General features: G+C 41.7%; 1 protein-coding gene across 1 annotated transcript; it reads left to right on the plus strand.

The window, feature by feature from the left end:
- Window positions 1-22: 22 nt before the first annotated feature.
- LOC120063119 (prostaglandin G/H synthase 1-like) lies at window positions 23-27990 on the plus strand. The gene is made up of 11 exons (XM_039013292.1): window positions 23-280; window positions 354-443; window positions 2449-2565; window positions 2992-3132; window positions 6511-6654; window positions 6798-6979; window positions 19177-19260; window positions 23379-23625; window positions 24146-24432; window positions 26533-26680; window positions 27442-27990. The coding sequence occupies exons 1-11, from the start codon at window positions 163-165 to the stop codon at window positions 27789-27791; spliced, it is 1908 nt and encodes a 635-aa protein (XP_038869220.1). The 5' UTR covers window positions 23-162; the 3' UTR covers window positions 27792-27990.
- The last annotated feature ends 7 nt before the right edge of the window (window positions 27991-27997 follow it).

Below are 27997 nucleotides of genomic sequence, written 5' to 3' on the forward strand. Positions count from 1 at the left end.
ATCCCAAAGAAGATGAAGCAGTCCCATGTGTTGTATTGAAGAGAACCAGGAGATGGGGAAGTTGCTTACCATTTGTTTCGCCCCTACCAAAATGAACTTTCACGTATGCAATTATGTGTGGACTTGTTTTTAGATGTTATCTAAACAACTTCCTGGAAGGAAATGCATCGTATTGGTTATGTGTATTTCTTCATGAGTGCAGCATATATTATTTTTGCACTGCTGTATTGGGAAGACGCGCCCGCTGAAGGTGCTTATGCAGTAAATCTTACAATGAGAGGTGAGTTTTTGACAATTAAATGTATATATATATATTTTTTTACCAATGGCACCAAACCTTCACATTATTTTAGGTTTGGTCGTGTGCGTCTGGGCATGTATCCTGCTGCAAAGGTTACCAACATGTCGCGGGGAGGAGGTGAAAGACGTCAGTACAAATGTTGGTAGGTGTCTAATATTTTAAAACCTATAGCAGGAGCGGGCAACTTGCAGCGATGGGCAACAGGTGGAATTGCCGACTCTGACAAAAGGCTCGGGAATCCTTTATGGATATTGTTGATAATTCGTTTTACTTGAGACAGGAGACCAAGTGGAGACATAGGACGAGGTGGATAATTTTATAATAAGGCAGGTTTATTCAAGTGTAAAAATATTATGCAAAGCGTGCAGCACGGCTCTTTCTATCTGATCCGTATGGGGTCGTCAGGAAAAGAGAGAGTTTCCACAGTAGTACAGTTTTATATATAGACAACAAGCAAAGTAGGTTGATCTGCGAGTCTGGCCTTCCGATTGGACGATCTGGGTCTTGGGTAGTCCTGTACAGGCCTGGTGTCCACGTTCCATTGGTTCCTGAGGTAGTTCTTTGTCTGGAGCTCCAACCCTGAGTTGTGTGTGTCTGAGTGATTGTCATGGGGGAGGGGAGTTGTGGGTGTCGTGCATTTGTCCAATGAGTCCAGCTTATGTCCAATATAAAAGGGAGTGTGTATATTGTGTCAACCATAGCTAATGTTGAGAAGTTGTTAAAACAAGTTACCAATATCTAATACAATTCCTTACAATATGGGTACACAGACCTGCTAGCCACTGAGGCTCATCATGAGTAGATTTTTTTGTGTCCCCAACCCCATCAAAGTTGCCCATCCCTGAACTATAGTTTCATTATTATCTACTATCAATATGTTGAAATTCTATCAACCAGATTATATGAGATGTATACAGTTATTTAGAACTGCTGAAAATAATATACAAAACATCTCTAAAGAGCACATTGTGTCTTTATACAACATTTAATATGAAGCTACAATGAACAGGCATCCAGACATATTTGTTTGTATGGCAACACAGATGACACAAGTAAACATATTTGCAAGTGGAGGAAGCTAGTTTGAAATAAGCAAGACGATTTGCATGGAAGGATCATGCAATTTATTTGTACAAATAAATTGACAGCCTTAATTGTACATATCTTTAACTTCCATTATTTGGTCATTTTAAAGGGTTAGGGGGGACACACCATGGTGTTAATACAAATGTTATATTATAAATATTCACACCAATAACTGTGCTGTCAGTTGAATGCGTCGACTACTAGCACAGTACAGGGTTTTGTCTCCTATCATGAAGACAGAGTTTCCTTTTGACTGAAAGACTCCAGTTATCTAAATGACATGACTAAAGAATCCTGCTCAATTAGGAAGGGTTTGCGGAATTACTGCCATTCATACATACACTCTTTTTTTTGAAAATGATAAATGCTATTTATGATCATCTCAATGGATGTGTGTCTGTCTGTGAGGGAAGGACAGGAAGCTGTAACATGATAGAGATGGCAGGGCCAAGGATGTGAGAGTTGGCATCTTGCTTGTCTCATGGCAGCAGACATTTCTGTTACCACAGCCCCAGACTCCCAGTAGTCCTAACCCTCTTCTTTCCTAGTTTGCTAGTTTATTCTAGGCTGAATCTTAATTTGAGATTATTTAACCTACTGTAAATGCAATTTTGCATTGCTGCCAGTGGGAGATTTGTGTGACAATAGTAGGTTAGGTTGTGCACACATCTCAAATTTGGATTTGTACCTGACTAAGATACCATGCTCAGAGGTAATTAAGCTGTGGTTCTGGTGAGTATCCTCGTCAGATGATGTCACGCAGTTACTGTAATAAATATCTTCTCTACCTCATCAAACAAAAGGGAGTAGGGAAACACATCAAGTTCCAGCCTAAGATTATTGTTCCGCTGATGCTGTAAGCACAGTTTTCAGGCTGGAACCCAAGCTAGAGAGACATTGGACAAATGGACACCATCTATTGTGTCTTGGCAATCTGATCAGGAAAAAGTATGTGCACCACTAGGAAAAACTCTGTTATTCCTGGTAAGGTCACATGGTCAGGAAAAGCTCAGTGCCTAAACTATACTTTAATTGACATGTGTATGTTTTATCATTTGCAGTGAATCCCTGTTGCTATTACCCCTGTCAGAACTGGGCTTTGTGTGTCAGGTTTGGCATTGACCGCTATGAATGTGACTGCACTCGCACCGGCTTCTATGGACAGAATTGCACTATCCGTAAGTTAAGTGTTTTGCTTCTACATTCTTCTGATTCAAGTTATATTCTCAATTTTCCTCTCTAGTTTATCCTTTCCTCATGTGCAGAAGGATTTGTAACAAGATGAAAAGAAAAAGCACCGTGTGTTTGGTTCCACAACCTTTTTTTTAAATGAAGCTGCCCAAATAATAATTTCTAGTTGAATGAACATATGAGACAAGTTGAGCAAACACATTTTAAGTTGACTGCATTTTTGCCTAATTTTTCTCAAGTTGGAGCTAAGTTTGGGCCAACTAAACATTTTAAGTTCAGGTAACACTGACTGAAAAGTTGAGTAATCTAAAAAAGGCTGTGGAACCAGTTACTTAATACTGATTAGTTGAAATTACTAGATTTATTTAAAAAAAAATACAGTGTGAGGTTTGTCTTCTATCTCTGTGTTTTAGCTGAGTTCTGGACGAGGATCCACCAGCAGCTGAAGCCGAGCCCTGACGTGGTCCACTACATCCTCACACACTTCCACTGGCTGTGGAACCTCATCAACAGGACCTTCATGCGGGACTGGCTCATGAGGATGGTCCTCACAGGTTAGTCGCCTGACATTCAATGCAGCCCTGAGCATTCTGGCACAAAATGGTTGCTATAGTGGGCGCTGTGTATAAGTGGTGGAAGGGCTAACTTAGTACCATAAAATGTACAGCGTTTTGCAACCAGGTGACACATGCTATGATGATAGAAGTGCATGCATGGATCCATTGTGCTGTTGTAACAGTTGAAAATGCATAAATGCTCTCCAAGGTGCTTCTAGAATTGCATCCTTATCCCATTATCACTACTCAGACCTGTACTGTACATATTCATATCTACTCTTATGCTGTTACTTTAAGAGAAGAGTTTCTCTTCCCTACCAATGCACTTATTGGATAGTTTGCTTACAACTTGTGTCCATTTGCTTCAGGGTTTCTGTTATTTTCTCAACATGTAAATATTTGGATCACACACATTGGCCCATGGTGTCATCACCATTCTCTGAGTTCTTCTGTTTAACTCGCTAGAACTGCAGTTTTAGGCGTATTTACAAGGTTTAAAATCTGAGGGGCGTGGCGAGGTATTAAAAGTGATGTTGTCAGCTAGCTAGCTCTGGTCTAAAGTTAAGCAAACTTTCGGAAGTTCAAAGAAGTTCAAAGTTCCTTCATAGAAGCCTTTCCTCTTTAGGCTGAATTCTGATAATGCATGTCATCATAACAAGATGCCAAGCCTCTTCCTCCACCCTCTCTTGCTCTCTCCCCACCCACCAAATTTCAGTCGCATCTCGCGCCCTACAGAACTATTATAGCTTGCCGCCACCATAGCAAGCTGCTCTATCCACACTGATTGGCAAAGTAATTTAATGTTGAGAAATAAAAAAATGTTATTTTGCTGGTCGGAACACTGGAACAAAACTAAAAACATTTTGGAAAATAACCCTGTTCCAACCCCTGGCTAAAATGCAAAACCAGACTTGTGTGTCAAATAATAATGATAGAGCCCCCAGGTTTATTTTGCTTTGCATGTGAAAGACAAAAAGTTAAAGTATAGTTTATTGATATTATGTACTATAATGTGAATTGCTTTTCAGTTACATCACATTGATACTTTCATCCCTCGAATGTTTGCTTGAGGCTTTCCAAATCAAGCTACACTTCAAATTAATTAAATCATATTTTTTGGTCTGCGTGTTTCTTTAACTGAACGTTTCTTCGTTGTATTTGGGATTCAATCCATGGTGTGTTATAGTGCGGGGCACTAGACAGCATTGCCCCTTTTTAAAGGTTGTTTCTGCTTGAGCCGACATTCGTAGCTTTTACCGTGAGTGCAATCTCCGTGAACAGCGAAGAAATTGTCCTTAAAGGGGGCGTCTATTGTACTGCTTTATAATGTGCCTTGGATTGAGCCATGGTCTTAAACTGAACGTTGATAATGTTTCTTAACTTCAATTGAAAGTTTCTTCAACTCACTGAAATTGGAAGTTTCTTCAAAGTTGAGAATGTCTTAACTCTGCTGGAGTTGCAGTTTTAAAAACTGATTATCATCTGGGTTGTTACAGTTATTTTCTGACATTATGAGTATGAGAGAAGTGACATCTCTTCATCTAAAATACACAAACACACACGCTTGTTTTGCTATCCTTGTGGGGAACTAACAATTGATTCCCATTCGAAATCCTATTTTCCCCAACCCCTAAATCTAACCCTTAACCTTACCCCTAACCTTAATCCCAAACCCTAATTCTAACCCTGAACCTAACCCCTAAGCCTAAAATAGCCTTTTCATTGTGGGGAATGGCGACATGTCCCCACTTGTCTGAATTTTGCTTGTTTTACTATCCTTGTGAGCAGTGGCGGTCAGTGCCGTGTAAGATGAGGGAGGCCAAGTTTTTTTTTTTTCATGAGCATGGCCTTATTTCTATTACAGCATATCAGATAACTCTCATTCATATTCCAATAACCCAGTTCAATGTAACAGCGATAGGTTTAGGCTACTACATGATACTCAAATTCTCCCTGTACCCATCATGAGGTTACTACAATCTAGCCTATGAATGAAAGTTTACAATGTAGGTGCACACATGTCCACAGACAAATGTGTGACAGGCAGTGACATATGGACAGACAGTGACATTTAACACCACCTTGCACACTCTTGCCTGCATCTAGTTGATACAGGGTGTAATCATTAGTCCAACAGTTGCAAACAAGAGTTTCTATTGGACAAATTCAGGTATGTTTATTCCGCTTGCTTCCGTTTTTTAACAGAATCGGCCGAATGAGTACACCCCTGATCACTCGTAAACACAGTTCACTTTCATGGCAGCCACGTCCTATGTGCTCTCCTTCTCTCACCTCTTCCCTTCGCTTGTGGACTTCAATGCGCAACACATCAGCTGTATGTGACCAGGCGAAAACTTTTCCAAGCCAAACCGCTACACACAGTCTACATCGTTGTCACCATATTAGCCTGAGTAAAGTCATAGTCAGTATAGCTAATAGAACTAACGTGTTAGTAAACCGGCTACAATCATGCAGTAATGTTACAGTGTACAGTCAGTAAGCAGTTACACCGGCGGGTCCCAGTGGCAATAAATTAATAATACCAAAAGCTTACCTTGACTTGGAAGAGTTCCAGTGTTGTGTTGGAAAGTCATAGCCGGCTAGCTAACATAGTGTACCTCTGTTTGAGCAGGGTGTTTCAGTATGCTAAACTAGCTAGCAGCATTTTCTAGGTAAGTAAGTGTCATTTTTGTTACTTTCAATCTCTGTCTCTCTTGCTTTTTGGAAGAAATTAATTTGTTCAAAACTGTTCAACTATTGTCTCTCTCTTTGAGTCAACTACTCACCACATTTTATCCACTGCAGTGCTAGCTCATTGTAGCTTTGATTGGGTGGACAACATGTCAGTTCATGCGGCAAGAGTTCTGATATTCTGGAGGATGTCCTCCGGAAGTTGTCATAATTACTGTGTAAGTTTATGGAAGGCCGTGAAAATCATGTGCCTCCAAGGTTTTGTATTGAAGTCAATGTACCCAAAGGAGGACAGAAGCTAACTGAGCTCCGGCTACACAATGGTGCTACCCTACAGAGTACTGTTGAGGCTACTGCAGACCTTTGCAAAATAGTGTGTTTTTAATCAGTTATTTGGTGATGTGATTATATTTAGTGTAGCTTTATCTAAAATGGATCAATTTAAATGTTTCACAATTTATTTATTTTTTAAATTCACAGAGGAGGATGGTCCTCCCCTTCCTCCTCTTAGGAGCCTCCACTGCTTGTGAGGACTTCTGGTCCCCACAAGGATAGTACAACCACACACACACACACCAATCCCATGGGTTGTATTTCCTCCTAACATTGTTATTGCATTTTCAGTAAAGCTTTAGGGCTATAATGATCCATGTGTCAAGCAATTATGTTTTCTCCCTCCCAAAGTCAGATCCAACCTTATTCCCAGTCCTCCTACCTTCAACTCCAAGTATGGATACCTCAGCTGGGAGTCCTACTCCAATGTTTCCTATTACACCCGTATCCTACCCCCTGTGCCTGAAGACTGCCCCACCCCTATGGGTACCAAAGGTGAGATGGAGTGCATCCAAAGTTCCTATCAGAAAATAGGATGAAGGCATCCCACAAAGACTTTACTGGAGATTACCCAGTGAAATAAATCTTCCCAACTGCAACATGCATAGCTAACATACTTTCGTTCCTCTTTTCTCCAGGAAAGTCTGTCCTTCCAGACCCAAAGCTGGTGGTGGAGAAGTTTCTTCTGAGGAGGCAATTCAGGCCGGATCCAAAGGGAACCAACCTAATGTTTGCTTTCTTCGCTCAGCACTTCACCCATCAGTTCTTCAAGACCCGAAACAGCATGGGCTTGGGCTTTACCAGCGCTCTGGGGCATGGGGTGAGTTACTTGGTACTCCCTGTACTGTACAGTACAGTATGTTATACAGTGCATTCGAAAAGTATTCAGACCCCTTGAACTTTTCCACGTTTTGTTACTGCCTTATTCTAAAATTGATTACATAAATTATTCTCATCAATCTACACACAATACCCCGTAATGACGAAGCCAAAATAGGTTTTTAGAAAAATTAGCACATTTATAAAAAAACAAAAACTGAAATACCTTTGTTAGGTTTTCATTTTTCAGAGTAAATAACTCACAGACACTAGAGAAGCTTTAACCAAGTGTAATCATTCCCAACGATTCTGTACAGCTGTAATCAGACAGCAAAACATTTCTTTCCATCAGTTATATACATCCTACTTAACCTCTCTAGGGTACGTGAGACGTTAGCGTCCCACCTCTTCAACAGCCAGTGAAAGTGCAGGGCGCCAAATTCAAAACAACAGAAATCCCATAATTAAAATTCCTCAAACATACATGTATTTTACACCATTTTAAAGATACACTTGTTGTAAATCCAGCCACAGTGTCCGATTTCAAAAAAGCTTTATGACAAAAGCAAACCAAACGATTATGTTAGGTGAGTGCCTATTCACAGAATAACACAGACATTTTTCCAGCCAAAGAGAGGATTCACAAAAAGCAGAAATATAGATAAAATGAATCACTAACCTTTGATGATCTTCATCAGATGACACTCATAGGACTTCATGATACACAATACATGTATGTTTTGTTCGGTAAAGTTCATATTTATATCCAAAAATCTGAGTTTATATTGGCGCCTTACGTTCAGAAGTCACAAAACATCCTTTGATTTTGTAGAGAGCCACATCAATTTACAGGAATAGTCATAATAAACATTGCTAAAAGATAAACCTGTTATGCATGGAATTTTAGATGCACTTCTCCGTAATGCAACCGCTGTGTCAGATTTCAAAAAAACTTTACGGAAAAAGCACACCATGCAATAATCTGAGTCGGTGCTCAGAGCCCAATCAAGACACAAATATAGCCGCCATATTATGCAGTCAACAGAAGTCAGAAGTAACAATATAAACATTCACATACCTTTGATCTTCCTCAGAATGCACTCCCAGGAATCCCAGTTCCACAATAAATGTTTGTTTTGTTCGATAATGTCCATCATTTATGTCCAAATTCCTCCTTGTTGTTCTAGCGTTCAGTACACTTTCCAAACTCACGACGCACGGGCACGTCCAGCGGAAAGTACTGACGAAAAGTTAAAAAAGTTATATTACAGTCCGTAAAAACATGACAAACGAAGTATTGAATCAATCTTTAGGATGTTTTTAACATAAGAATTGTCTTCAGAATTGTGATGGAACAGAGCTCGCTCTCACGTGAACGCGCATGGTCAGAGCATGTTCAAGTCATGGCAGACCTGACTCATTCCTCTCTCCTTCGGCCCCACTAAACAGTAGAGGCATCCGACAAGGTTCTAATGACTGTTGACATCTAGTGGAAGCCTTAGGAAGTGCAACATTACCAATATCCCACTGTATCTTCAATAGGAGCTGAGTTGAAAATCGACCAACCTCAGATTTCTCACTTCCTGGTTGGATTTTTTCTCAGTTTTTTGCCTGCCTGATGAGTTCTGTTATACTCACAGACATCATTAAACAGTTTTAGAAACTTCAGAGTGTTTTCTATCCAAATCTACTAATAATATGCATATTCTAGCTTTTATGGCTTTGTAGCAGGCCGTTTACTCTGGGCATGCTTTTCATCCGGATGTGAAAATACTGCCCCCTACCCCAAAGAAGTTAAGACACTCCTCCTTACAGTTTATGGCTCCACAGGAAACTAATAGAGGGTAACAGGATGACAAACTCTGATTACTCCCTTAACTTCTTGCCGCACGGATCCCTTTTACGGGATCATTTTCGTAAACCGCTGAATTACAGAGCGCCAAATTCAAAAATAATACGAAAAATATTTATAATCATGGAATCACAAGTGAAATATACCAAAACACAGCTTAGCTTGTTGTTAATCCACCTATCGTGTCAGATTTTGAAAATATGCTTTACAGCGAAAGCAATCCAAGCGTTTGAGTGTATCAATCACTGCTAGAACTGCTAGCCTTAAATTAGCTTGGTCACGAAAGTCAGAAAAACAATAAAATGAATCGCTTACCTTTGATAATCTTCGGATGTTTGCACTCACGAGACTACCAGTTACACAATAAATGTTTTTTTTCTTCGATAAAGGTTAGTTTTATAACCAAAAACCGCCATTTGGTTTGCGCGTTATGTTCAGAAATCCACAAGCTCGTTCCGGTACTGAAGGGCAGACGAAAATTCCAAAAAGTATCCGTAATGTTCGTAGAAACATGTCGAAGGTTTTTTATAATCAATCCTCAGGTTGTTTTTAACATACATAATCGATCATATTTCAACCGGATGGTAAACTGTTCAATACTACAGAGAAAGAAAATGTCGAGCCACATCTCTCCTGCGCAGGAACTAATCAAAGGACACCTGACGCGTTTTGATAAATCTCGCTCATTTTTCAAAATAAAAGCTTGAAACTATGTCTAAAGCCTGGTCACAGCCTGAGGAAGCCATTGGAAAAGGAATCTGGTTGATACCCCTTTAAATGGAGGAGGGGCAAGCAATGGAACAGGGATTAAAAAAATGAAAATGCACTTCCGGGTTGTCGTTCCTCAGGTTTTCGCCTGCAAAATCAGTTCTGTTATACTCACAGACAATATTTTGACGGTTTTGGAAACTTTAGAGTGTTTTCTATCCTAATCTGTCAATTATATGCATATTCTAATATCTGAGCCTGAGAAATAGTCCGTTTACCTTGGGAACGTTATTTTTCCAAACATAAAAATTCTGCCCCCTAGCTGAAAGAAGTTAAGGGGAACTGACCTCACCTCCTGACCTCAACCCCTCCTTCACCTAATCCACAGATATCCATCTGTCTTCCCTATATCAACACATCGCTCTCCTCTCCTCCATCAAACACATTCCAAAGCCTTCTGGGTTGCTACAGATTTATTGCTATTCAAAGCTTCGTCTCTATCATTTATTTAATATCTCAATGTTCAAAGTTTAGCCGATTCCAACAGGACTTGCTCTTGAACAATAGCTTCCTAATGTTCAATTTACATAAACTTGGAAATTACTTAAAAGTATGAACAATAATAATAACATGAATTAAACAAACGAACAAATGATTATAAAACATGAATTAAACAAACAAACAAATGAACATACATTGAACAAACCGTCCCCGCGAGGTTTACATATGTAAGATACTTATGGCCTCTGTACTATGATCACACAATTTTATTCCCATCTATCATCACATAACAAAATGCCATTCCAGCTGAATCTGCAGTCTTGTTATATGTCAGATGGAGCAGCTTTGGTTTCTCAACTTTCCCCTTATCCACTTTCCTACGAGAGTGATAGCACAAGACTTGGAAAGTAAAAAAAAAAACATAACAGTATTAAGAATGTGATTTACATATTTATATATGCATGAAAACCAAAGTCTGAAACCATGAAAATTCCCACTCTCTCTTCACCTGACTCTATGCCTCCAAGAATTTCCTGCTGGGTTCCACAAAAATGAAAGCTCTAAAAAGCTTCCTCATGCTTTCGCCCAGTCTTCCCCTTTAGGCCCCAGGTTCCGAGAAGTGTTCCCATGTCATTTTCACTTTGTTCCCCATCTTCTCTGTTTCACCTGATAGGCACAAATACCTGATATGCAAGTGTCTATCCCTAATCCACGTTCCATCCTCTTGAGGGACCTCAGCACTATCTGCTTTTACATCAATGCCTTCAACATTTTGTTCACAGTACAATTACCCCTCTATCCTCTATCATATGATGCATTAACCCATAAAGCAGCTAAATCCCAAACCAACTATGATGTTTATAGTAGCTCCCAGACCCCACCCATCTGTATGTCTTACAGTGGAATCTAGTCTCTCTCGCTATCTCGCTCTCTCTCTCTCGCTCCGCTTCCTCTGTCATGGTGTCTTCACTCACCCATTATGCAGTTGGACCTCACTTCACGTGAAATCTATGCACCCCCCAAGGAGAGACATGACGATCTTAACCACTGCAGGTACTGTTCGAAGTAGTGTGTCTCTCAAATCAATGCTGTTCCAACACCCCCGCCTGGCGTCTCTTGATGTACACTCAATCTCCAGAATTCAGCCCGTACCCTTGGTTATATCTTGGTTCCACCTGAGGATATGCATACTGCAACACATGGGTTATTTCCTGACAACATCATTTGTGATATTTGAATAACCGCATCCCCTGTTCTCCCACCGGTCCCCTAGTTACCAGTAACCAATCCATGTGACATAAGTCGTCATAAACTGATATCCCAACAATGCCACACAAGTAACCATTGCTACTTCCAACATGGCCCATGACTATAGTCTCACAATACCCCTCATTTGTGCAGTAGTCCAATTCCATGCTATCAATATAGCATTCTACGCTTCTTCTACTGCTCCTTCTGTTACTGTCCCTACAGGGACTGCTGTGAGACTAGCTATTGCCTGGAATTTGTCTCCTGCTCTCCTACTGTCTTCGTGTTTTACTGATAAGACTAGGACTGAACTTTCAGATACCCCCTATCTGTTTCCCAGTTTATCCCTTGCTCTCTAGCCACCAACATCTCCACTGACCTCCTGTATTCTGCTACAGTTGGTACCTATGGATAATACATCCCTGTGCTCAAGTTAGGTACACATCTCTCATCCCAAGGCCAATCTACCCCCCACCCATTTGTAAACACCTTTGTTACAGTGTAGACTTTGGGTCCCAACGGTTGATAAGCAGCCACCTTCTGACACGTACCATTTACCGTGGTTCGGTCCCAATCTACTGGGAGGCATGTCAAGTGTTTACTATCTGTCAGAAATGGGGGCGAGATTAGTGGCGTTGGAAGAGTATCCAACCGTACACAACTCTGAGTCACATGTTTCTTAATCACACTCTGCAGGAGATGTGATGCTATTATCACAGCAAACTTTCCTCCTGGTGATGTGGCCTCCTGTATACAGGGATCTGTAGCTAGTCCTTCTGGCGATGTGGCCTCCTGTATACAGGGATCAGTTGCTATTCTTTCAAGTGTTATGCCTTCTGTGACAAACTCATTACTGAAAGTTGACAATAGTGTCTGAAATGACAACACTATCTCTTCTACTTTCACCATGATCTGGGTATGTGTAACGTTCAATTAAATCCCCATATTGTGTACAGTTAGCTACTCTCCTTCTATGAGCTATCTCCTGCAACAGTATTCAGTCTCTGGGAATGATACTCCTATATCATTACATCTAACCCATAACACACTATAATCCAAATGCATTTTCTACATTTACAAACCTACTAACACATTCTCAAATCAATTTAGTCAATATACATCCTTCCCCCCTCTGGAACAATGAAACGCCCTCATGTTCCACAAAACCTAAAAACATATTGACTTGAAAAGAAAAGAGAAACAAAGTACATGTTTAATAACTTTGCACCACTCATTGATGCGACGTAACATAAAAACTCTGAATACAGGATAAAACAAAAAACTTTCATGGTTGTCCCATGCTGTCATCCAGTGAGTCTCCCACACAAATTACCTCCCCTCACGATGACACTTAGAGATAGGTTTCTTGAAACCCTTTCGGCCACATAAATGTTAGCAGTGCCCAGCCCCTCATCGTGCTTTATCCATTCTCTCTCTCAGTAGTCCAATCACAACGAAAACATTTTATAACTTATCCAACCTGAATTTAGAATGACTGACCTCAGTGCTTACTTTGAGACTAAGGCTCAACTTCCAGTTTATCAACTCCGCACACATCATCCCTGTTAGAACACATTTATAAACCACCTTTTATTGCTGGACATAACTCTTCTCATTACAGCCCCCCTTTCCCTGTTTTCCTGTCATGAGTGGCCTGGTAAAGAAAGACCAGTATCTCAATGCATTTTCAGTTTAAATAGTTAGCAGGGCGTATTCCAGCCCCCCCCCCCCCCTTCCTTCCTTCACCCGGCACTTATCATTCTATCGTGTCGTCTTCAGATATCGTTTACAGTTCATTTTCCCAACGGCACATTTAACTTTTGCCTGTCACATTTCATGGCCCTTGATAATGTCCCGATTTTAATATCCAAGTAGATACTTCCGTTTCTCCCACGTACACGAGTCTCTCACCTGAGCTTGTTCTCTCTCTACGCTCACTCCACACGCGCTCTCAGCACCCCGGTCCTGGTTTATGGCTCGGACTCAGATAGGAGTGGTAAAAGTCACTGTCTCTCAGCACCCCGGCCCTGTTTTATGGCTCGGACTCAGATAGGAGTGGTAAAAGTCACTGTCTCTCAGCACCCCGGCCCTGTTTTATGGCTCGGACTCAGATAGGAGTGGTAAAAGTCACTGTCTCTTATAGCACGCCTTCGTCGCTTTTTCTTCAGCCGTTTTTAAGGAGGGTTGTGAGGTTAACACCCACCGTCTATGGTCAAAGTATTTCTACCATGCATTGAAACACGATCTGACGTCACCTTCCATGATAACCTAAATTTAAAAAAAAAACAACACAGATCATAACAACAGTTAAGTTCATTACATTTCTGTTTCAGTAAATTAGACAAACATTGACTATATGACGAATTATGACATTAACCTTTCCTTTATACTAAGACAAATGTCAAAAAGCATAACATAATGTTACTGCAAAAAATATATATAAATAAATCTAAATGAGTCATACTCCCTTATTCTATTGGCGACCTCTATGATGGTTACCAGATCATGAAGATAGCAACACATATTTCACAGTCCATTGGAAGTTACTGTCATCCCTTATTAACATATGTCCCTTTCTATATGCAGCCTGAACACAGTACCCCGTTCAAACACGTTAAATCAAAAATGAACAATTTAGAATTACAACTCTTTATAACTCCCTACAGAAATAATAATAATCTCCTGAAGTAATGGTACAATTTAAAATGTTTTCCCTTTCTATCCCTGTCCTTCGGAAACCATTTAAATACCTCTTCAAATCATTTCATCCTCCTGCATAACAATTTTAACTGAATTGAAAAGACTCCTTCCAATAAATCCCACAACACGGCGATAGTGTCTCTCCACCGAGTCTAACGATTCACTGGTCTCCTTTTCCCCATGATTCTCCATAACCATCATACCATATCAAAAAAACATGTAAGTTCATTTTAGGTTTGGTACCTCAATGCTAATTCCTCGTGACCACCCCAACCTTTCGTCCATTCTAGAATCCCATTCCAGAATAAGACGACATTAAATGTATTTAAAAATAAAACCACAAACTGTCTAATGATTTAGACATACCCTAAGGCCTTCTGCATTTGCAATGAGTGTTCGGTCATATAATTTAAATGTTACCTTTAGAATCCATTCCCTTGGCATTTCGCCTAGAATCTTCAAATGTACACCCTTTTAACGATTGTTTCAATGCAGAATGATACCAAGTGGGACTATTTGTAAATCCCATCAGTACTCTAGCCCACGTAAATTGCTCCCCCTGGCTACAGAACCCAAACCAGTGTCGTGACTCCTCAGCCACCGGCACAGACCAAAATCTGTAATGGATGGTCCTGAAACAACAATTGCTCGACTTTCACCGTTCTTACTGCCAATTTTAATTTGTTACCCTTCAGAATCCATTCCCTCGGCATCTCGCAAACCTTATCCAACCCCAAAATCGGTTCTATACCCGTAGCCATGTAATGACATGGGTATAGTTGTATCGCCTTAGATTGTGCCCCGTGATACTTTTCCCTGTCGCAAATATTTGAGCACCTGTATCTATTAGAAAGTTGTATGAGACGTGACCTCCTACGTCTCCTTTCACATAAAAACCGTCATCTCTATGAACCACATTTGATCAAACGGAATTATTCACCGCTTTGTGAAATTTCCATTCTTGCTAACTTCAAAACGAGTAGTTGTTGCTCTTTTGAAAAAGATGCAAACTCTTGTATAGCTGCATTTCCTGCTAATGCACTAGGTTCCAGTATCACCTTACACTCATTCTTCTGATGCCCGATAGCTCCCTGTTTTAGATGTGGGACTATCTCCTTACGCTTTGATGTTTTTTTCCCGCTACGGTTCTTAGTTTTATCCTGACCATTGAAACCATAGTTAGTGATTTTCTCTATGGCCTTATTAACCCCTCGCACGTCTGCGAGGTGAGCGGAGTCATATTCCACTCTCAAAACATCGTCTCAAACCAAATCTACCCCCGCAATTACCGTTTTGATCACAGCGTTCAACCCCGTCATCAAAGCAGAAGCGCAATTTTTTTTTCAATACACTCCCGTTCCCAGGCCTTCTGTAGTAAAGTACTGGTGTTACACTTCATGGGTTTATCATTATGCATTTTCTGTTGATAGAATGCTGACATCAACGCTGGTATATTGAGCTTTTGATTCTGGTTTTATGTCCTTGTGCCAAGTCATCATTGCCTCCCTGAATTATTTATATGATTTGAATTCACCGTCAGCGCACATGTTGTCCAATTTTATCTAATTTGCAAAACTTTTGCCATATTCCAGACGAATTGGTAGAATGCTCGTGCACATCTTTTAGCACCTCCATGGCTTTATTAAATTCTGCTATCTCTATATTACAGGGAGAAACGGGTCCGTTTGTTGCCCTGCCAATAGTTATTATTCCTAAACACTCCCGTCGGTGTTCAGGGTATTTTAGCTTTCTTCACTCCCGTCTATAATACACACTACACACTACTAATATTATTAACTATTTTCTAAGATAGCACTACACACTTTTCCCCGGATAAAGTTAATTGGTCACGGCACTTAATACCTTCTATTAGTAGCAATACCGTAGCGTCTGCGAATTTATTACTGGAGAATACGGACAGGAACTTATGTCCTATTCCAGTACTTCCTCAAATATCACTATTATTGATAACCCACATCATCTCTCATCGCACCCTTTCCCCATACCAAACTTTTTTTACACCCTCACGGCCACTGCTACTCCTCCTTTTGCCCTTCTTACGGGTCTATATACCGTTACACGATTGTTTTACCTTCCACAAGATTACCCTGTTCAGGACTTCCCCTCTCTCTTAGATTTTACCCTCCACAGGCATTTGCTCGGAACTTTGAGAATCTACCCTCCACAGGAACTATCCTGCTCGGGACTCATGAGACTTACCCTCCACAGATCTATTCTGCTCGGGACTTACTCTTGAACTTATATGGTACTAGCCTATACCACAAAGCTATGACCGGTCGTCACACAATGGACCTATAGAATTAAACTTAGGCTCTCCAGGTCCGTATCCCATAATTAGTTCAGCCAACGATTCTCATCTCCCCAAGATGTCAAAATGAGTGTAAACTGATATAGGAACTTGACCTACCTTTTGTTTGTTGCCAGCTCTGCTTCACTAATCTGGACTCCATGGCTTGACTACAAATCTTGGCTCTCTCTAATTTTCTCCTTCTCTCTTTCTTTCTCTCTCTCGGTGGACCTGAGCCCTAGGACCATATGTCAGGACTACCGGGCATGATGACTCCTTGCTGTCCCCAGTCCACCTGGCCTTGCTGCTATTCCAGTTTCAACTGTTCTGCCTGCGGTTATGGAACCGCCACCTGTCCCAGACCTACTGTTTTCAACTCTTAATGATCGGCTATGAAAAGCCAACTGAAAATTATTCATGATTATTATTTGACCATGCTTGTCACTTATGAACATTTGAACATCTTGGCATAGTTCTGTTATAATCTCCACCCGGCACAGCCAGAAGAGGACTGGCCACCCCTCATAGCCTGGTTCCTCTCTAGGTTTCTTCCTAGGTTTTGGCCTTTCTAGGGAGTTTTTCCTAGCCACCGTGCTTCTACACCTGCATTGCTTGCTGTTTGGGGTTTTAGGCTGGGTTTCTGTACAGCACTTCGAGATATTAGCTGATGTACGAAGGGCTATATAAAATAAACTTGATTGATTGATTGAAATCGTGGTGAACCCTGCTTGCAGTACCATCTGTTAGGTTCTAATTTTTCAGAGTAAATAACTCACGGACACTAGAGACGCTTTAACCGAGTTTAATCGTTCCCAAAGGTTCTGTACAGCTGTAATCAGACAGCAAAACATTTCTTTCCATCACAGTTATATACATCCTACTTAAGACACTCCTTCTCCTTACAGTTTATGGCTCCACAGGAAACTAATAAAGAGGGTAACAGGATGACAAACCCTGATTACTCCCTTAAGGGGAACTGACCTCACCCCTCACCTCCTGACCTCAACCCCTCCTTCACCTAATCCAAAGATATCCATCTGTCTTCCCTATATCAACACATCGCTCTTCTCTCCTCCATCAAACACATTCCAAAGATTTCTGGGTTGCTACAGATTCTTTCTATTCATGGCTACGTCTCTATCATTTATTTAATATCTCAATGTTCAAAGTTTAGCCGATTCCAACACCTTATTTACATAAGTATTCAGAACCTTTGCTATAAGACTCAAAATTGAGCTTAGGTGCATCCTGTTTCCATTGATCTTCCGTTAGATGTTTTTACAACTTGATTGGAGTCCACCTGTGGTAAATTCAATTGATTGGACTTGGAAAGGCACACACCTGTCTATATAAATTCCCACAGTTGACAGTACATGTCAGTGCAAAAATCAAGCCATGAGGTCGAAGGTTTGTCCGTAGAGCCCCCAAGACAGGATTGTGTCGAGGCACAGACCTGGGGAAGGTTACCACATATGTTTTTTGCAGAATTGAAGGTCCCAGTGGCCTCCATCATTCTTAAATGGAAGAAGTTTGGAACCACCAAGACGCTGCCTAGAGCTGGCCAAACTGAGTAATCGGGGGAGAAGGGCCTTGGTCAGGGAGGTGACCAAGAACCCAATGGTCACTCTCACAGAGCTCCAGAGTTCTTCTGTGGAGATGAGAGAACCTTCCAGGACAACCATCTCTGCAGCACTCCACCAGTCACGCATTTATGGTAGAGTGGCCAGACGGAAGCCACTCCTCAATAAAAGGCATATAACAGCCTGCTTGGAGTTTGCCAAAAGGCACCTAAAGGACTCTCAGACCATGAGAAACAAGATTATCTGGTCTGACGAAACCAAGATTGAACTTGGCCTGTGTGCCAAGCGTCACAACTGGAGGAAACCTGGCACCATCCCTACGGTGAAGCGTGGTGGCAGCATCATGCTGTGGCAATGTTTTTCAGCAGCAGGGACTGGGAGACTAGTCAGGATTGAGCGAAAGATGAACGGAGCAAAGTGCAGAGAGATCCTTGATGAAAACCTGCTCCAGAGCACTCAGGACCTCAGACTGGGGCGAAGGTTCACCTTCCAACAGGACAATGACCCTAGGCACACAGCCAAGACAACACAGGGATGACTTCAGGACAATTATCTGAATGTCCTTGAGTGGGCCAGCCAGAGCTCGGACTTAAATAGCTGTGCAGCGGCGCTCCCCATCCATCCGGACAGAGTTTGAAAGTATCTGCAGAGAAGAGTGGGAGAAATTCCACAAATACAAGTGTGCCAAGCTTGTAGCGTCATAACCAAGAAGACTTGAGGCTGCAATCGCTGCCAAAGGGGCTTCAACAAAGTACCGAGTAAAGGGTCTGAATACTTATGTAATTGTGATATTGTGTGTAGATTAAGAATTTATATATTTTTTTATCCATTTTAGAATAAGGCTGTAACGTAACACAATGTGAAAAAAGTCAAGGCGTCTGAATACTTTCCGAATGCACTGTATATTATATTATTCAATTTGATAGAATGATTGTATTTATTCTATTATATTTAGGGGAGGATGACCAGTAAGTGATGTATTTAGGTGTTAGGGAGAGGTGGACAACTCCAATCTTTAGAGCACTTTTTCCTTTACCTTTTCAGTCATTTTAGCAGATGCTCTTATCCAGAGCGATTTACAGTAGTGAGTCAATACATTTCCATACTTTTTCCCCCCTCCATACTATTCAAACAGCCGCAATATAATCTTGTTCCTTGCTGGAACCAAGTCTTGCACGCTCTGCGAGATACATGGGAGTCATATTCATCTATGTCTCTTGCATGCATCCTGTCTCACGAATGTGAATCTCTTTTTTAATCTCATATTTCATGTTAATCTCATGTTATTCATCTCTAACCAGGTGGATGCCGGCAATGTCTACGGAGATAATCTGGTGCGTCAACTGAACCTCCGGCTTCTTAAAGACGGAAAGATGAAATATCAGGTATGTGGAGTAATGCGTAACTCCACTCCAGCTCTGCGAAAGCACGAACAAGTGTTACGAGAATTATGTTCTCAATGTTCATAAACCACTTCAATTAAACTACTCGGTCTGCAACCCAGAATTTGTAAGATTCTGGTTGAATGAAACAGACGGAGGCCCAGCTATGATAGTCAAAAATGTTTATTTACGAGAGCGCTAGTCCGTTGTACAAAACCATTCATTTTATACTGGCTCCTTACGCACTTACATTCACACACAAACAGTAGGTGTCCTACGCACATACTGTATCACTACCCAGCCGACAAAGATTAGAGAGACCGTGAGAAGCACTCCCTGTCCTTTCCCAAATCTCTCAGCGGCCCCTAGCCAAGGTCGGCACCGAATTTTGCTCAGACAGTCTGTGTTTTTAAGATACTATAAAGATCTATTGTACAGATATATGTGTTTAAGATATTATAAAGATATATTGTACAGATATATACTTTTATTGACTAAACCTAAACAAACCCATCAGATAATAAATGTATGATTCTAATCAATTTCATACAGTTATAAGGTTTCAGAGTGGAATTATTTCATCATTATCTTTCAACATTTAAATTACTTTAACAACAAGTCTCCACTGGAATGTTACTGTAGACACGGTACCACTCTGTGTTCCACTCTGAGGTACATGTGCTTTCAACTCTTTACACTTTTAACCCTTTCCAACCCTTTTCATACTAATGTGGTTAAATATATCAAAAGAAGGTGGAACCAACATAAATTGCATTTAAAGAAAAATCTCAAAACGGATTTGCTCTTCTATATACAGGTTTAAAATGGCAGATTTGGGCACCGATTAACACCTACATTGGAACGCAGTGGCTGTATGACGTCAGAGGTCTGGCACTGCGCTTCACAGCTCTGTATGGATTTTGACTGACTGCCATTCTGAACTTGAGCACCTTGTGCGACAAGAATTTGCCTCATTCCCTCCCGCTAATTGGGCAGCTTTTGCATGTTTTTTTGTTCTCTGAGGGAGGGAAGTGCTGTAAATTGAGGACTCAATGTATTTTGAAAAATTTGAAGTTGAGGATTATAAAAGATACTGCTATGATATCATACAAGCAAGCCAAACACCCGTGAGTCGAAATGTGAACTTCACATTTCCAAATCATGAATGTCTATCACCCATTTCGTATGATAGGTTACAAATTACCATTCGTATTATGTTACCAATTTTCTAAATGTACAGTATGTTACAAATTAGCTAGTGTAGGGGTTAGGGTTAAGGTTTAGGAGTTAGTTTAAAGGGTTAGGGGAAGGGTTAGCTAAAAGGGTTAGGGGAAGGGATAGCTAACATGCTAAGTAATTGCAGAGTAGTTGAAAGTTGCAAAAGTTGTCTGAGATTCGAACTCGCAAACGTTGGTTTGCTAGACGTTCACATTGTCTTAAGTAACCATCTGTCATATGTAACCATACCAAATGTAACATATCATACTAATTTTGGTGTCACGGATTTACGTTTACTCTGTTACATCCAGGCTGCTGATCTGGTGGACTCACTAAACACAAATGCTTAGTTTGTAAATTAAGTCTGAGTGTTGGTAGAGTGCCTCTGACTATCCATAACTTAAAATAAACAGAAGATTGTGCCCTCAGGTTTGCTTAATGTAAGGAGTGGGAAATGATTTATACTTAAGTATATTTTTGTAATTACATTTACTTTTAATACTTAAGTATATATAAAACCAGATACTTTAGTCATTTTCTATTAAGGTAAACGTGAAAGTCAGCAAAGTAAGTAAGTCTGAAAGTATGTTTACTTTTACTCAAGTATGACAATTGGGTGCTTCTCCCACCACTGCACAGAGGTAGCAGGTAACCGCATAGCCATTGTTCAGCGACCAGATGCCAGTTAGTGTATCATTTGAGTGACCAAAAATCCTGATTCGTGTCAGGATAAAGAAGTACACCCATGAGGCCCATTTTCTTTATCTGTTGAATAAGCTGAATTCGACTCCAAAGAAGGATGTTAGGGAATGGTATCTGTTTTTGGCAAAGGTGTTGGTTCAGAATCAGGGAGAGGTTGTGTTGTAAGAACGCCATTGATTGTCTCTTTTGGCAGTGGTATGTTTGTGAAACTCAGGATGAGATTACTGAGCAACTGTTGGTTATTTACAGTGCCTTAAAGTATTCAGACACTCTTGACTTTTTCCAGTTTTTCCAGCCTTATTCTAAAATTGATTTAAATAGTTTTTTCCCCTCATCACTCTACACACAATACCAAATAATGACAAATCAAAAAGTTTTTTTTACAAATGTTTGCAAAAAGTTTTTTTTTAAAGAATAAAAATCAGAAATATTACATTTACATAACTATTCAGACCCTTAACTAAGTACTTTGTTGAAGCACCTTTGGCAGCAATTACAGCCTCGAGTCTTCTTAGGTATGACGCTACAAGCTTGGCACGCCTGTATTTGGGGAGTTTCTTCCATTCTTCTCTGCAGATCCTCTCAAGCTCTGCCAGGTTGGATGGGAAGCGTTGCTGCAAATCTATTTTCAGGTCGTTCCAGTGATGATTGATCTGGTTCAAGTCCGGGCTCTGGCTGGGCCACTCAAAGACATTCAGAGACTTGTCCCGAAGCAACTCCTGCGTTGTCTTGGCTGTGTGCCATGGGTTGTTGTTCTGTTGGAAGGTGAACCTTCGCCCCAGTCTGCGGTCCTGAGTGCTCTGGAGCAGGTTTTCTTCAAGGATCTCTCTGTACATTGCTCCATTCATCTTTGCCTCGATCCTGACTAGTATCACAGTCCCTGCCGCTGAAAAACATCCCTACAGCATGATGCTGCCACCACCACGCTTCACCGTAGGGATGGTGCCAGGTTTCCTCCAGATGTGACGCTTGGCAGTCAGGCCAAGTTCAATCTTGGTTTCATCAGACAAGAGAAACTTGTTTCTCATGGTCTGATAGTCTTCAGGTGCCTTTTGGCAAACTCCCAAGCGGACTGTCATGTGCCTTTTTCTGAGGAGTCTCTTCTGCCTGGCAACTCTACTATAGAGGAGCTCTGTCAGAGTGACCATTAGGTTCTTGGTCACTTCCCTGACCAAGACCCTTCTCCCCTGATTGCTCAGTTTGGCTGGGCGGCCAGCTCTAGGAAGAGTCTTGGTGGTTCCAAACTTCTTCCATTTAAGAATAGAGGAGGCCCCTGTGTTCTTGGGGTCCTTCAATGCTGCAGAAATGTTTTGGTACCCTTCCCCAGATCTCTGCCTCGGTATAATCCTGTCTCGGTAAAATCCTGTCTCGGAACTCTACAGACAATTCCTACGACCTCCTGGCTTGGTTTTTGCTCTGACATGCACTGTTGTGGGAGCTTATATAGACAGGTGTGTGCCTTTCCAAATCATGTCCAATCAGTAGAATTTACCACAGGTGGACTCCAAGTTACAGAACCATCTCAAGGATGATCACTGGAAACAATGCACCTGAGCTCAATTTCGAGTCTCATAGCAAAGGGTCTGAATACTTATGTAAATAAGATATTTTTAATACAATTGCAAACATTTCTAAACCTATTTTCGCTTTGTCATTATGGGGTATTGTGTGAAGATTGAGGAGTTTTTATTAATGTAATCCATTTTAGAATAAGGCTGTAACGTAACAAAATATGGAATAAGTCAAGTGTTCTGAATACTTTCCGAAGGCACTGTATGGGTTCAGATAGTCAGATAGTCATTATTTACAGTAGTGTTTCCAAAATGTTGGGGTCATGACCCATTTTTCCACTGCTCAAGACTGGGCTCTGGCAAGACATGTTCATTTGATTTGGTTTGGCAGGTTGCTGGGGAAATTGAGTCGCTGCATAGACATTGGTGAACAACTCATTTACTGTAGGCATCATTTCTGTATAAAGGCCACACAATAAAATTCACATTATCTAACTCGGGAGGGTCAGTCCTGACAGTGACTCGCTTGAAACCTTTTGACATCGCTTTTCCACAAAAACCCAAAGGGGACACCACATAACTGAATTTTTTCCATTATGCACACCAATTCCTTAAGCATGCTCACAAGTTACTACATTGTGCTAATGGATCAGTAAAGCTCTTGAGGGCTAATACTATCTTCTCTTCCAGGTGGTTAAAGGTGAGGTGTACCCTCCTACGGTGGCCGAGGCACCGGTGAATATGAGATACCCTCAAGGGACTCCCGTGGGGCAGCGTATGGCCATCGGGCAGGAGGTGTTTGGGCTGTTGCCAGGCCTCACCATGTACGCCACCCTGTGGCTGAGAGAACACAACCGCATCTGTGACATCCTGAAGGCAGAGCACCCCACCTGGGGGGACGAGCAGCTCTTCCAGACCGCCAGGCTCATCGTAATAGGTAAGTACATACTTGACTGGATAGGGATGTCTCTCTAGCCTTTCATACCACCAGAGATTGCCCGTTTTAGACACTCAAGTGCTTTAGGCAGAATATACATTTCTAGGAAATGTTTGCTTAGGGCCCCCTAGCGGGGTCTCAACTTACTGTTGCGAGTTAGAATAGTAGGTGCAAGTTCGAAATTTGGTTGTGCATCAGCAATTTTACTCTTGTTTTGTCAGTCATTGACAGTCACTCAATTAGCCATGTCAGCTAACAGTTTTTAGATTGGTATGTTATTATTCCCAGCTATCTAAACTTGTAGTACTCATGGCCGAATACCGACCGGTCACGCAGGACAAGTGACCTGACCTTCAGGAGGTCCCCAACCAAATCTCGCTTAGGACCCCCAAAAGACTAGAGCTGTCCCTGCTTGGTTGTGTGAATAGTTGGGAGGAATAAGAATCAACACACTTCTCTAGTAGATTCTCCCCAAAATGTATTTTCTTGGGTGTAGATCCATATTTAGTTTATATTCCAGGTGAGACCATCCGGATAGTGATTGAGGAGTACGTGCAGCACCTGAGCGGCTACCTGTTGGATCTGAAGTTTGACCCAGTCCTGCTCTTCAAGTCCACGTTCCAGTACAGGAACCGCATCGCTGTGGAGTTCAACCAGCTGTACCACTGGCACCCCCTGATGCCAGACAGCTTCCACATAGACGGAGACGTGGTGTCCTACTCCCAGTTCATCTTCAACACCTCCATCGTCACACACTACGGGGTGGAGAAACTGGTGGACGCTTTCTCACGCCAGTATGCTGGACAGGTATGGGCTGTGTGGTGACTACGGGATTTCATATGAAGTGGTGTAATGATAAACCCTGGTCTCGATAATGTTGTCATACCATACATAAGTCGGTTGGGGTCAATGATAATATGGCACTTATTTTCTAAGAGTTCTCAATAAACTGACAAGGAGAAGCTATTTATTTGAAATCACTTCCTGAATTTAAAATCTTAGTTTTTTTGTAATTTTTGCAGACAATCTTAAGATAGCTAGGTGGGACAACCACATATCTCAGTCATAGTAAGTACATTTTCCTCAATAAAGTAGCTATCAGCAAAGTCAGAGCTAGTAAAGGGGGAAAAGTCAAGTGTGAGTGTTAGTTCACAAAAGTCTTTTTTTGGGGTTGCTGTGGGATTATTTAAGATACTCTTTGAAGATGTAGGGTTTCAGATGTTTTCAGAAGATGGGCAAGGGACTCTGGTGTCCTAGCTTCAGAGGGAAGGAAGCTGGTTCCACCATTGGGGTGCCAGGACAGAGAAGTGCTTGGACTGGGCTGAGTGGGAGCTGCCCTCCTGTAGGGGTGGGAGGGCCAAGAGACCAGAGTCGGCAGAACGGAGAACTCGGGTTGGGGTGTAGGGATTAAACAGAGCCTGAATGTAGGGAGGGTCAGTTCCTCTTGCTGCTCCGTAGGTAAGTACCATGGTCTTGTAGTGGATGTGAGCCAGTGGAGTGTGTGGAGGAGCGGGGTGACATGGGAGAACTCTATGGATGTTGTAGAGCATGAACCTGCAGGAGCGAGTCACTGCTTTGATATTTGCAGCGAACAACAGGGGGTTGTCAAGGGTCATGCCAAGGTAGTTTACACACTGGTAGGGGACACCATGGAGTTGTCAACCGGGATGGAGAGGTCTTGGAGCGGACAGGCCTTTCCCGAGAGGAAGAGTAGCTCCGTCTTGTAGCGGTTGAGCTTGAGTTGGTAAGCCGTCATCCAAGCTGAGGTATCTGCCAGGCACGCAGAGATGCGTGTCGCCACCTGGGTGTCAGAAGGGGGGAAAGGAGAAAAGCAGTTGAGTGTCATCCGCATAGCCATGATAAGAGAGACCATGTGAGGATATGACACAGCCGAGTGACTTGGTGTATAGCAAGAAGAGGGCCTAGAACCAAGCCCTGGGGGACACCAGTAGTGAGAGTACGTGGTGCAGACACAGATCCTCTCCACGTCACCTGGTGAGTGACTTGAATTCAAATGGACACATTGGCCTGATTTGTGTGTTCTGGTACTTCTTCTTTTGAGCAAGGCAGATGTTGTGTAAGAGAGATGGAGGTAGGAGAAAGGGAGGTTGGGACAGGGCAAATAACAAGGCAAGATTGAGTAACCTGATGGTAAATTTGACACTACTTGGTGTGAAGTCCATAACCGTGTGCAGTAAAATAGCACATGTTGTAACTGTTACCACAGCCCTGCAAACTTGTTAGTGCTCTGCATTCGGCATCTACAGAATCAACTACAGAGCGGTTTTCTGTTGATTAGAAGCTGTGATAGATCATGACAGGAGGCTTAACCAAGATGCTATCTGTCTGATATTAATGTTTTTTCTCTGTGGCTTATTGATATCAATCTTTGTCAGCAGAGCAGCAGCTATCTATGCAGTATTAGAGAGTAGAAACATGATATCTGTGTTTGTGTACCATTGAGGGTGAATAGGCAAGACAAAAGATTCAAGTGCCTTTGAACGTGGTATGGTAGTAGGTGCCTATGTGTATATGGAGTAACACATTTCGGGCCCTTCATAGGTGGGTCATTCATTTATTTTAATGACTTTTTTTCATGTAGTTCCCATGCATCCTATATTTATACAGGGGATGTCTGTTTGATCCTTTCAGGGCTCTATTCAATCAGGAAAGCTGAATCGTTACAGATTCCGCGATAGAAACGTAAAGGTCATTTCTGATTGAGCCGACATAAGGAGCATTTACCGGAATGCAGTCTCCGATAAAGCGGGATTATTGCCTTTTTAAATTACAATCACAGTGTAAAGCTGAATTTCCACGAAGCAGGTTGAATCGAGCCCTTAGTGTAGTGTACACCATTGCCTACAATGTGTATGCGGTCTGGCTGATTTTAATCCTGTTTCTCAGATAGGAGGAGGTCGAAACATCCACCCAGTGGTGACCAATGTGGCCGAGGGGGTTATTGAAGAGTCCAGGACTCTGCGTCTCCAACCCTTCAACGAGTACAGGAAGAGGTTCAACCTGAAGCCCTACACATCTTTCTCTGACTTCACTGGTAAGACCACATGTATTTTAGAGTTTAGAAATGCCGGCACCACAAAAGGCTTCTATAGAATGAGGTACTCTCTATGCAAGCAGCTGAACGTCTGTTACACCATCACATTTAAAAAAAATAATAATAATTAAGACCACATATTCCTATATATGCTCATGGGCAATTACACGGTGACAGAGTGATGCTGAGACTCTGATTTGTTACTTTAAAATGTATGCCAAGCTAAACTAATCGTTGCAAAGTTAAACAAGCCATAGAACTCAATGCACAAGGATGAACTCATTCTGTTACCAAACTTTGTATCTGCACTGTTCTGCAAGTAAATGTGTTTTTATAAAATGTTCAGTGGAAATTAAGTCATCCTTGTGCATTGAGTTGTATGGCTTGTTTAACTTTGCAACGATTAGTTTAGCTCTGCATACATTTTAAAGTAACAAATCAGAGTCTCAGCATCACTCTGTCACCGTGTAATTGCCCTCATGCAAATTGAAAATATGTAAAATACCAACGTTCTCTCAGAGCAGCTGTCATTCAGCGTACAGCATCATCCTGACATGGGTTAGCCTCTTAAGAAGACAACTGCACTCTTTGTTGTCCTCATCTCAAACCAGTCTTTAACTTGATCATGTGTTTCTAATTAACTCTTTTACTCTTCTGTATTGTATTTGTATTAATTTACTTTAAATGTGACCTATCTGTGTAGTTTGCTGCAACCGAAGTGCCCTTCTGGGACAATAATTATATTTTATATTGTCCTGCAGGTGAGGAGGAGATGGCCAGGGAGCTGGAGGAGCTCTATGGTGACATCGATGCGCTGGAGTTCTACCCCGCCCTCATGCTGGAGAAGACACGCCCCAACGCCATATTTGGTGAGAGCATGGTGGAGATGGGGGCTCCGTTCTCCCTGAAAGGCCTTCTGGGTAACCCCATCTGTTCCCCTGAGTACTGGAAGCCCAGCACATTTGGAGGCCAGACAGGCTTTGATATAGTCAACTCAGCCTCGCTTGAGAGACTGGTGTGTCTGAACACTAATTGGTGTCCGTACGTAGCCTTCAATGTCCCTCCAGCCGGGCAGGAGCCGCCACCAAGGAAACAGTCCACTGAACTGTAAGCCATTGTAATTACTGTATCCATGATTACGTTAGTTTTTTTGGTATGGTCTTACTGTAATGCCCTTGTCCACCTAGGATGCCTGTACTGTATACTATGTTTACAATGCATAGACTGCATTTATGAATCATTCCCATGTTGCTTATGTCCTATGTACAGGTGACTGCCACAATAAAGGAAACACTTGAGTAAATGAGGAATACAAGT

Source organism: Salvelinus namaycush, chromosome 18, assembly GCF_016432855.1.
Source record: "Salvelinus namaycush isolate Seneca chromosome 18, SaNama_1.0, whole genome shotgun sequence".
Lineage (NCBI taxonomy): Eukaryota > Metazoa > Chordata > Actinopteri > Salmoniformes > Salmonidae > Salvelinus > Salvelinus namaycush.

What these genes read in the sequence shown, in the direction of transcription:
- LOC120063119 (XM_039013292.1), top strand. Translation starts at nt 163, where the DNA reads ATGCATCGTATTGGTTATGTGTATTTCTTCATGAGTGCAGCATATATT. An exon ending in AGACGTCAGTACAAATGTTG is followed by an intron (nt 444 to 2,448) that starts GTAGGTGTCTAA and finishes TATCATTTGCAG; the next exon opens with TGAATCCCTGTTGCTATTAC. An exon ending in CACGCCAGTATGCTGGACAG is followed by an intron (nt 24,433 to 26,532) that starts GTATGGGCTGTG and finishes CCTGTTTCTCAG; the next exon opens with ATAGGAGGAGGTCGAAACAT.